Raw genomic sequence first — 12334 nt, forward strand, 5'->3', positions numbered from 1 at the left:
GCAGCATCCGAATTTTATTAAGATGATGTTAAAAAAATAGCGAACAGAGTTTGAGCATAGAAGTTTCTGATTATCAGGGAATAACATATAGATTATCGAGGGTGCAAAGTTTGGTTTAATATAAGGTGGCATGAGGAATACATAATCTGCAATATCCCCGATTGGGGGTAAAAGGTTGATGGGTCAAAGTACAGTCATTGAGATGTGAGCGTATGAAGTTCATAAAGTGGCTATGTTCGGGTGTGGATTATAATGAGTGGATATGATGAGGAGGATGGATTGACCCTCATTTGGTGAGGTTTAATGTTCAGGGAGTTTATGGTTCCAGTTCATATGATCCAACGGAGGAGGTCACTTGGTCCCTTTCTCGTAGTGGGAGAACGATGTCACTCTGGCTCACTTGCAATGCTTCTTGACACAGGAGAGATGTATTTATTCCACCCTGCTTATCTGCTAATAACATGTTCACCTGGCAATTCAATCAGGATCTGTTTTTGGAAAACTACATTCACAAAGATCTTAGTTTTCATGGACAATGTAGGTCCTCAAGATGGACTGTAAATATTGGGAACCTTCATTCCAAACCTCCAAGCATTTTAAATCAGGGTGAGGAACAGAGATCTCTCTAAGGGTATGTCTTCACTAGCAACGTTAAAGTGCTGCCGCGGCAGTGCTTTAATGTGGCTGTGTAGTCGTGGCACCACTGGTTAAAAAAACACTTCCATGAGGGGAGTAGCTACCAGCGCTGGTGCATGGTCTACATTGGAACTTTACAGCACTGAAATTTGCAGTGCTCAGGGGGGTGTTTTTTCCACACCCTTGAGCGAGAAAATTGCAGCACTGTAAAGTGCCGGTATAGACAAGCCCTAAGATGTGCACCTGAGAGGACATGCACTAGTCTGCCTAGCCTTGCAAAGTGCTCAGCAAGTGCCATTCAACATGGGCAGCCAAAACAGCTGTAGAGTGACAGCTCGAAACTGGACTCCTTTTGCTCTCTTTACTGTAGTCTCAGAGCAGTGAGTGTGAGGGGAGCCCAGATCAGAGACGCAATTCCTTACCATGCCTAAAATGTGGGAGGCAGAACCAGTACAGGCCTACAGGGAGAATGAGTGAGAATTTCAGGGCTTTCCTTCCCCTCTCACTGTCTCCAACCACCACATAAAAGGCTTCAAAAATCCATTTGCAAGATGTGAATAGGAATTTGGAATGGGTAAATGGCAATTAATTGATCTTTGATTATTAGCAGGTAAATATGTCCAATGGCCTGTGATGGGATGTTAGATGGGGTGGGATCTGAGTTACTACAGAGAATTCTTTCCTGGGTGCTGGCTGGTGAGTCTTGCCCACATGCTCAGGGTTTAACTGATCGCCATATTTGGGGTTGGGAAGGAATTTTCCTCCAGGGAAGATTGGCAGATTTTTTTTTTTTGACAGGTCTTCCTAACTGATGAAGGTCTTTAAACCACGATTTGAGGACTTCAATAAGTCAGACATAGGTTAGGGGTTTGCTACAGGAGTGGATGGGTGAGATTCTGTGGCCTGCGTTGTGCAGGAGGTCAGACTAGATGATCATAATGGTCCCTTCTGACCTTAAAGTCTATGAGTCTATTACTGGATCCAGAAAGCAGAGCAGAGCAAACAGAACTGCTGGTTCCTTCCCTGCAGGAAGGTAACAAGTCTAGGAGAAACGGAAGATGGAACGGGAACAGAGTGGCTCAGGAACTTTTGAATGGAGCATATGGGGAGTAGCTGGGAACAAGCCTGTGAATGCATGTGGTTGAGCAAATTGCTACAGGTATGAATGAATGAATGTATAAGCAGATGGGCTCCTTCACCTGCGCCAGAACAGAGTCCACACAAAAGTTGTGTCATGTCGAAAGTTACCTTCATCACTAGCTTTTGGTTGTATTCACAAAAGGGATTAAAATAAGCCACCACAAAATCCAAGTTTTCTGTCCAGTCTTGGCTTCTCCCCTCTGTCCAAGTCTGACAACTAATATAATTTGCTTAAATGAAGGCGTCAGGCTAATCAATAGTTTATGGTGTTCCAGGGGTCAAGTAGCTGGTTTATCAGCACAAATACAATTTAAACTGAGGTAGCTGGAGGCCTTGGACAGTTGCAGTCTCAGGGGTAGATGGCAGAGCTAGCTGAAAGCTGGGAATTTAGTAGGCTCTTGGTGCAGACTTGCCTTGGCACTTACAGAAAGGGAATGCCTGGCTTGAAAAAGTGTCTGTTTTGAAAACAACCAGAGGGTCAAAGATGATGTCTGAGCTTCAACATGTTCTGTTGACACACACGCACTGGGTCTTGCTGATGCTGCCTCCAGGGTATCAAGGAACAGCTTTGGGCCTCACATGTTGGGCCTGTGCAACTGTGGGCGGTATCAATACAGAGTCTCAATACCCAGCTGTTACTCTTGATTCTGGGTCACTCAAAGCCAAAAACTTCAGGCCCTCTGGGCCGATTTCACATTAGACTTAAATGAAACGTGAGAGGAGACCGGGGAGCTTTCTGATGCTCTGTCTATGACTGGATGGTTTACAGTGACATTGCCAGCAAATCTCAAAGTTAAGTTGGTCAGTCTGTTCTGAAGCACATAATTCAGTAGTTAGGCCTGTCCATGAAGGATATGGTCTGGACAGTTTTTTATAATAATATTATTATTAGTTATTATTATTTCTTTGGGCTTTCCATACCTGCAAGTCTTCAATGGGACTTGTGCTCCTAAGTCATTTAAGTGCTTAAGTCACAAACTCCTATCCATAGGTGCCTAAATATGGAGTTAAGAACCCAGTTTGGCTCCTATTTTTGAAAAAAAATGGCTTAATTCCAATATTAAGGTACCTAAATAAAAGTGGCTAGTTTTTCAGAAGAGCTGCTCCTATAAGAACATACTAGGTCAAACCAATGCTCTGTCTTCCAACAGTGGCCAATGCCAGGTGTCCCAGAGAGAATGAACAGAACAGGTAATCATCAAGTGATCCATCCCCTGTTGCCCATTCCCAGCTTCTGGCAAACAGAGGCTAGGGACACTTCAGAGCATGGTTTTGCATCCATGCCTATTCTGGCTAATAGCCATTGATGGACCTATCCTCCATGAACTTAACTAGTTCTTTTTTGAACCCTATTATAGCCTTGGCCTTCACAATATCCTCTGGCAAAGAGTTCCACAGTTTGACTGTGAGTTGTGTGAAGAAATACTTCCTTTTGTTTGTTTTAAACCTGCTGCCTATTAATTCTATTTGATGATCCCAAGTTCTTGTGTTGTGAGAAGGATAAAATAACACTTCCTTATTTACTTTCTCCACACCAGTCATGATTGTATAGACCTCTATCATATTCGTCTCTTTTCCAAGCTGAAAAGTCCCAGTCTTCTTGATATCTTTCCTCATATGGAAGATGTTCCATACCCCTAATCATTTTTGTTTTCCTTTTCTGTACCTTTTTCAATTCCAATACATCTTTTTTGAGATGGAGTGACCATATCTGCACACAGTATTGAAGATGTGGGCATATCATGGATTTATATAGAGGCAATATGATATTTTCTGTCTTATTATCTACCCCTTTCCTAATGATTCCCAACATTGTTATCTTTTTTGACTGCCACTGCACATTGAGTGGACACTTAAATTTCAGCACCCAGGTTCTGAACATTTTGGGCTTAGTACAGGTATTAGTATTTGCCATCCAAATATTTACTTTACAATTATTTTAGACTAATCTTTGCTATCTATATTGATGGAATATATTCATACAATAAGATCTCATCTAACATACAAATGAAAAAACACCTATTTAAATCAATTTAACTTATCCCAAGACCACTGTTTCTTGCTACTAAAAAGTGATAAATGAATTGCTAAGTGCAGGGGTTTAATATTGAGAAGAATATTGTGAAGTAGATTCTAACTTGAAAAAGGGAACGAGGATCACAAATATGCATTAAGTTTTAAGATATTGTCACTAAGATAAATGGGCTATCTTCATATCAAACTTAATAGACAATGAAATTGATAACACTAATATATATTTGTTAACAGTTTGAATGCACTAGAAAAACAAATGGCAACAAAATAGGGAAAACAAACAGAAAAATGAAAAGAGCTGTCTTGAGGCAAGCATTCTTTGCCTATCTACTTTTTGGAAAATGTCTCTCCAAATCTGAAAAAAAAGTCTGAATTCTGATACTAAATCAAATATAAACAGACACTACTGATCAGATTTGATACTTGCTAGGGTCTCTAGAACATAAAATGCTGAAATAATTATGTAATTTGCCATTAAAAGAAAAATTATTTTAACATTTGGCAACTCATTTGAGTTCACTAACAGAATCTGAAACCTGCTCATAACATGATCAAATCACTTACTTCTTAGATTTCCCATTCCAAGAGCCAGACTCATTCTGGGAGGCAGAGTGCTGTGATATGGTGGGGTGGTGCTGAACAAAATATCGTTTGGCAAGGCTTGATCAAGCATTGAACTCCGTGAGCTAGCATATGAAGATCCTCTCCGATTACTACATATGCTCTCATCAGAAAGGGTGCGATAAAGCGTCCTCCTTGGAGATAGGTTTCCATAAAATGAAAACTAAATATTAAAATAGTTTTAGAAAGATGAATTGGTAAAGAAATGAAAATAATGACATATTTTACGAGTTAAAATAATGTATATGATATTGTGAAAACTCTTGCAGTATTTCTGTAAACAGGCATAAAATATCATTTTGGAATTCTTGAACTTGCAATAGAAGATCAAATATTAGTTCCAACACGTCAACTCTCCTGCAGTCTCAATGGAGTTATTTGATTGGATTTTTATATTTCCTCTTGACATTTTGGAACACATCACCATGAATTAATTAGATACTGCGTTGTTTTATTAATTCTGAAATGTTAAATGAAATCTCCATAACCCTCTGACAGTAATGGCTTCCAGAAATATATATAAGGTTACCATCTCTGGCAACATTTATTCAAGACCATACATAGGACTGTTTGATTTTAATTTGAAATGACTAGGTTTTAATATCAAGCCATTCTGAAGTGATCAACTATATGTGAGGTGCAATCTAATTTATATGACAATAAAGCTGATTTAAAGCATTATAGCTGTCTAGATAACATGAAATACGCTTAAAACAAGATAATAGAGTTCAGTGAAAGCTGTTTTATCTTTTAGAAAATTAGTTAAAATACCATCTAAATGTCTAAAGTAAAATTATATCTGATTGTCCTAACTGGATCAAACTTGGCTATTTTACTTAAGAATCCTTTAATTCTAGAGCAGTGCAAAAATAGTTACTCTGCATGTCTACAGAGGCAATTTATTTGTACAAATGATCTTAAACTGGTATTCCTTACTTATAAGAGTCCAACATCCTGATCTGATTTCTTTATAAATAGTTTAGGCAGCACACTTCCTATGCTGGATATACATCAAGTATGTACAGAAGCAGTGGCTTTTTTAAAACAGTGAATGTAGTGCCAGAGTTAAAAATATCTACATTGTTGTATTTCTGACAATGTCTTCCTAACTGATGAATTCTTCTCAAAGAAACAGAGGGAAACATTCAATCATGCAAAAGGATATATACTATGTACAAAATAGTTTAATATACACTAGGGCCTCATTTCAGGAAAGTATCCCTCTTCAGGACAGCACTGAAGCATGTACTTAACCTTAAGCATGTGCTTAAGTCCAACTGAAGTCAATGGGGTTTAAGCAAATGCTTCAGTGCTGTCCTAAAGCAGGACTTAAGCACATGCTGAAATTTGTTCCAGAGTCAGGGTCTAAGTACTACTATATTCTTTCAATATCTAGATCCTGATTCTGGAAAAAAATATAAGAATATGCTTAAGTCCATCCTGCTTTAGGACAGCACTGAAACATTTGCTTAACTCCCACTGACTTCAGTTAGACTTAAGCACATGCTTCAGTGCTTTGCTGAAGAGGGATGCTTTACTGAATTTGGGCCCTAATGTGTATTGAACTATTTTTTACAGAGTATATTTCCCTTTGAATGATTGAATGTTTCCCTCTGTTTCTTTGAGAAGCATTCATCAGTTAGGAAGACCTGTCCAAAAAAAAAAAAAAAAAAAAAAAAGCCAATGTAGGTATTTTTAACTCTGGTGCTACATTCACTGTTTTAAAAAAGCCACTGCATCTATGCTTACTTGATGGATATCGAGAATAGGAAGTGTGCAACCTCAGTTATTTATAAAGAAAGCAGTGTAGGCAGCGTCTTAGAGTAAGAACTGCAGTCCAATTAGTTATTATATTAATAATGCATCATTGTAGGAAAAATATAATAAATAAAAATTCTCAGCTATTATTCCTAAACTTTCAGAGATTTTATAACTATATATGTATTTAACTTAATACATGTTAAAAATAAACAATCTGACTTCTTTTAAATTAAATTTAGCACGTATAAGGTTCCCACATGTTACCTATTTACACATGATGAACATGTTCTTTAGTATGTATTATAGACATAGTGGATTAAAGTACCATTGAGTTAATATCTATTTAAGAGCATTACTTCAAGTAATTAAATTGCTTGTGGTGCCATTTCCTATTATGCAAAAAATGCATTGTCACTGGTATTTCCTGTTCAGAAAGCATACTGTAAGTTCAATATCAGTACTTTAATGAACTTTTTAACATGAACAACATTGTCTTTGTTTGACAAAATCAGATCACAGCTTTCTGTGAGCAGACTATGAGACCTTTACAACTAACTATTTATAATTAATATCTGTATGTCACTAACTCATACAAATTTCAAATGGGAGTTGCTGGGACCCATGAAAGCCATGCCACTTTATTCAATTGCCTAACTTTAGGCACTTAGGTTTTAAAATACCGACGTCAGTCTTTGGACTTATACTCAGAATTTACTAGGTGTTTGTATTAAAAAGCTCAGCTTTTAAATTTGAGCAGAAGCATGCTTAACACACACTGAATTTAATCCACAATTGCCAAACACTAGGTATCATTTTAGAGAGCAGGGGTATGCATATTATGTGAATTACTGTCAGAATTCATAGTTTCTGCCGAATGTTTGGTTTATATAGATTGATCTTGTCTAGTCTAAATCAATTTCAGAACTAAAAGTAGATGATTTCCGGGTAACTGCCTCTTATACGTGTAGAGCCAAAAAAGAGTAGCTCACCTTTCTTCTACCCTCCTCCATAGTGAGACTATCTGGCAGCATCAGCTTCAGAAAATCTTCTTTGGACAAGACTTGCTGGCTTTCAGTAACTGCACTCCTCACAGAAGTCTGAAGCTGACTTGATGCAGACATAGCATCATCCTCACCAAACAGTCTGCTGAAACAATTGGTATATTAGTATGGTAAGAAGTACTGGTCATGGATTTACAAGACTGTATTTATTTTCATTTCTGAAAACTAAAAGTTGCTGTATGAATCTCCCTCTCTGCATTAGTGCATTGTTACCATCTTTCCCAATCATTTTAAATTTATGAATTAGTTTCAGTTTCATGATGGAATTTTTAAATTATTCAAAAAGTACTGAATTCCCAAGAAGCATCTTTCTCAAAGCCTGCACTTTTCTTTTGTGCACATTACACTTCTCTATTGTCTTGTTTAAACTTAAAATATTTTGATCTGTGATAAATTATTAAACTTCTGCTTCCTGAGCAAATAAGAAAATCAATATCTGGTGGTGTGAAACTGTACGCAGCATCACAATCTGACAAAATTATCATGGTTCATCACTGGTAGCGCCGAAAGTTCACTTGTAATCAATTCTGCCATGTGCCAAGCGCGTTTTATTATCAGCAATTTCACAAAGCTGTTTGGATAAATAAAACAGGTGTCTTCTTTAATTATCAGCATACAAAAATATATTTACATTCAACAAAAGCCTGTCAAACTGAATTACTGTCTTTCAGCTCCCTTCCAGCAAGAAAGGAGAGAGACGATCTTAAAAGGTTTACTCTGGAAATGGAATCTGAGGAGCTGGAGATTCCCAAACACACAGTGCATACATTTGAGACCAATTACCTACTGCCAAGTACAGCATAATCAGCGACTGTATCCTCAGCAGAGAGGAAATAGGCTTTGCTATGGTAAATTGTAATTCTCAGTGAATTATGTCTTACGGTGGCACAACCTTCAGCAAATGACCTGATTTTCATCACCACTGCTAATTTGAGATGCTATTTTATTTCAAACTAATTATCTTTGAAATAGAGTCCCTTCCCTCCCCACATCCACCCCTCATGATGCATGGAAAGCTTTCCTAGAGAGAGAAAAAGATAAGTATTGCGCTAATGCATAGAAAATTTATGAGAATATTTTTTTGATATGTGCAGTGTGGCCATCTTTGATTCACACTCTTCAGATGGAGCTAGTCCTCAGACATTTTTCAAAGTTCCTGGGTTTTTAGTCCAAAGGGAATGCTTAATTATGCAGTATTCAATAAAAGTTTTCATTTCAAAACAGTGAAAAAGGTTGCAGGATCTCATTATGCAGAGGCCTGTGGGACAAAAGAGACTGCCACACTTTTAAAGAGGCAGCACTCTTATGACTGAATAATCTAGTGAAAGTGTGATTATTCATAATATTAAGGCAAAACAAATGTGCAGAACACGAAGGCCACAACTGGGAGCAGTTGGTGCTCATTACTTTTGAAAATGAGGCAAGTGTTGAAATATGGTTTTAAAGAGCCTAAAGTTTAGCTCCTAATTTTGAAAATATAAAATTTTGGCCTACATTTTTACTATAAAGTTGGCTATAAATATTATGTAATATATATGAAACATTTACAACATTCTAGATTTAATATTCATTTTCCCCTCCCACAGAATAAAGGATAGTCCACATATCACATTTAAAAATAAACTACTGCGTGCGTCTTGCTGCCAGTCTGCCAAGATAAAGAGCGCTTTCTACTATATAGGAGGCGGCAGAATCCGTTATTTATACTCAATAAGGAAGTAAGGTGATCATGGTACATGATTTTGAAGATAAAAAGAATATATAACATGCTTTTTTTTATTATTACATGGCAGATCCAAACAGTACTTGTTGCTCCTATTATGCTGGTACAATAGGAAGGATGCAAAGCACCAGCTGTAACCAAATTTGAGTAACTGCACCACATTCTGAACCAAGGCTTTCACTTCTGCACAAGAGGAAGAAGTTCCTCCTGAGCTTTCCTAGTGCCAGGCAAGATACACTGCTGTTTATTAGAGGTGGTTGGAACATTTTCAGCAAAATGAAATGTTACTGAAATATGCTGTTTCATTGAAGCCAAAACATTTCACAGAGATTTATAGACTTTAATCAAGTTTTTGAGAGAGATGTGCACTCACCAAGCGGTTATGGCCCTGATCTGAATTGTGGGAGACCTCGGTTCAAGTTCCTTCTCTGCCTGATTCAGAGCACACCATCCTAGATCACTCTGAATCAGGCAGAGCAGGGGCTTGAAACTTTGCCTCCCACATCCCAGGCCAGGGTCCTGACCACATACACATACATACACCTGCACCACGGCCCACCCTGTCTTAAGTGTTTGTTTGAAAACAGACATTTTGATAATGCCATTTCCATGCAAGTGATGTAAAGGGTTTGTTTTCATTCCAATCCACAATGAATACCGAAACCTCCAAAAGTGCCACAAAATGAAATATCATCTGGCTCCAATGTTAATTTCACCAGCCCCTTCATCTTGGAAACAGTTCCAGTAAGGGGATGGTATGTGCCCAGGATTGGAAAGCAGCTGGGACTCCTCACTCCTTTTGAAGTTTCCTAGCTCTAGAAACAATTGCTGCAGGGTCCAATGCTCAAGTCAGAAAGGCCTCTGCTTCCACTAAGTTCCACATGCCTGCAGCTCCACATCTCTGCTCTTGAGTGTGTTTTGGAGATTTGGGGGGCTATTTCTGAGGCAGGGCCTGGATCTTCAGTATTTCTCTGCCCTTTTTTTCTCCTTCTTACATCTAAGCAGAACTGAGTAGTTTTTCTAAGCACAAGAGTTGAGTCAGAGAGGAAATAAATGCCCAAATTGTGAGAAACCTCCACTCCCAAGACTGAGGGCAGGTCTTCACTACCCGCCAGATCGGCGGGCAGTGATCGATCTATCGGGGGTTGATTTATCACATCTAGTGTAGACGCGATAAAAATCAATCCCTGATCGCTCTCCCCGTCAACTCCGGAAGTCCAGCAAGTGAGAGGCGGAAGCGGAGTCAACGGGGGAGCAGCAGCGGTCGACTCACCGCCGTCCTCACGGCCAGGTAAGTTGACCTAAAATACGCTGACTTCAGCTACGCTATTCGCATAGCTGAAGTTGCGTATCTTAAGTCAACCCCCCCCGCCCCCCACTATGTAGACCTGGGCTATGTGTGGCCTTTTTATCAAGTGCCCCAGGACCATCCAGGGCAGGATTAAAGCAATTGAGGCGCTCCACTACATAGTGCACTCTGTGGCTTCATTCCTATGCCATGACCCTGCCCTCCTCCCCCACTTGGAGTGACACTGGGACATCAGGGATGGGTAGTGGCACGGAGTCCCTATCTAACCTCCAAGAATAGTAGCAGTAGTTCCAGCAGGGTCCCAGTACTTAGCTCAGCAGCCTTGGAGTATTTAAATTGGATGAATGAACGGGTTGGGCACACTGCATTTTCTTCCTACCATACACAGTCCTCTGTTGGGATAGTGCTGGCAGGGCCCCCTACTATTTTCAGGTACAGCTTAGTACCCCCTTGAGATAATGGGACTGTTTGCACTCTCACAGCTATTCTGTCATGGTCTCTGCAGACTATGGCAGACATTGTTGCATCAGTTATGGTCAGTTAATGTTTTCTAGTTTTCTTTTGCAGCTATAAAGGCTAGAAATATTTTTAAAGTGAAAATTGTAATTCTGATGTAATTACATAATTCCAGGAACTGGGGAATATTCTAACACAGAAGTGGGGGTGTCCCTCCACAAAATGACTCAAAGGCAACACTAATTTCAATTGACAAGACTCAAGGTTTTTTTTTAATCTCCACAATACTCTTCTTTTTTTCATCTCAAACCAAAACCAGCATAGAAAAATCTTGAATTAAGATTTATAGAGCTGAGGCCCTTGGGTCCAAACCCAGAGGTTATATCCAGGAGCAACCTTATTTAGAACCCCTTCACTGAAAGTTAAGCTTTTTGGAGAATCATTTGAGAAGATACTGAGATTCTCCAGACCTGAATGGGGTTATGCCTAACTAATCCTCTTCAAGATGCAGGGCCGGCTCCAGGCACCAGCCTGGCAAGCAGGTGCTTGGAGCGGCCACTCTGGAGAGGGGCGGCACGTCCAGGTATTCGGTGGCAATTCGGCGGACGGTCCCTCACTCCCGCTGGGAGCAAAGGACCTCCAGCCGAATTGCCGCCGGAGATCGCGATCATGGCTTTTTTTGTTGTTGTTGTTTTTGGCTGCTTGGGGCTGCCAAAACCCTGGAGCCGGGCCTGTCAAGATGGAATTTCATGTCTTTACAACACAACTGTAATTTTTGGCCAGATTAACAATGCCAGTCCTTTCTCTCATTTTGCTTCACTGGGTAAAAAAGGAGAAGGTTCAACAGGAAAGAAACAAAGAGAGAAAAAGGAAGGAGGAGGCAAGAGGACCCTCCAACCAATGATTTTTTTTCACCTGTGTCGAGATCTCTGGTACATAAAGGAAGAATAAAGCCAAATATTTCAAATAAAACTGAAGACAAGGAGAGGCATTTTATACTTTTCAAATAATGAGAAAGTTAAAAACTTTCCCCACACAATTTATTATATATAAATTTTCTAAAATAAGAATAAACAAAAATCTTACTCTTCAGATTCTTCAGGTGTAGGGCTGCCTTCTGACTTTTTCCAACCAATGACGTATTTGCTCACTGCTCCTTGTCTGTGGTGTGATTTTGATACAGATCCAGAGATCTGTTGACCACTATTCTGTGACACTATGTAGACTTTGGAGGTATCTAGAGAGCCACTGTTTTTAGAACAATGTGCTGATGGGCTTCCTGAATGGTGAGACCCACTGAAAAGGAACAAAGAACAAAATCTGCAGTGCAGTAAAATATCAAGGACTCGAGATTACAGCCAGCTATGCAACCATAATTCTCTCTTTTAAATTTTCTTTAATACATTTTATATATAGCTAAATTACAGCTATCAACTCTCCGAGCACACATTCATGAACATGCACATGTGTACACACTCAGAAAGACTTCACAAGACGAGCATTTTCTATCATTGAACCTATTGCAATGACCAGGGCCGGCTCTAACTTTTTTGCCGCCTCAGGCAAAAAAGAAGAGCGCCGCCCCGCCGTAAC

At 39.3% G+C, this 12334-nt stretch overlaps 1 protein-coding gene across 31 annotated transcripts in view; it reads right to left on the bottom strand.

The window, feature by feature from the left end:
* The window catches only part of SIPA1L2 (signal induced proliferation associated 1 like 2), a 242514-nt gene that overhangs the window by 24522 nt on the left and 205658 nt on the right, over window positions 1–12334 (bottom strand). For 16 of the 31 annotated variants that reach the window (XM_065589006.1, XM_065589013.1, XM_065589011.1 and 13 more), the window contains 3 exons: window positions 11828–12037; window positions 7182–7335; window positions 4375–4594 (listed from right to left, as the gene is read on the bottom strand). In XM_065589006.1, the coding sequence (XP_065445078.1) occupies window positions 4375–4594; window positions 7182–7335; window positions 11828–12037 (584 nt within the window). Of the gene's footprint in view, window positions 1–4374; window positions 4595–7181; window positions 7339–11827; window positions 12038–12334 lie in introns of all 31 variants that reach the window. The other 15 variants (XM_005291210.5, XM_065589010.1, XM_065589009.1 and 12 more) reach the window with 1 other exon arrangement.

This window comes from Chrysemys picta, chromosome 3, assembly GCF_011386835.1.
Source record: "Chrysemys picta bellii isolate R12L10 chromosome 3, ASM1138683v2, whole genome shotgun sequence".
NCBI classification, from domain to species: domain Eukaryota; kingdom Metazoa; phylum Chordata; order Testudines; family Emydidae; genus Chrysemys; species Chrysemys picta.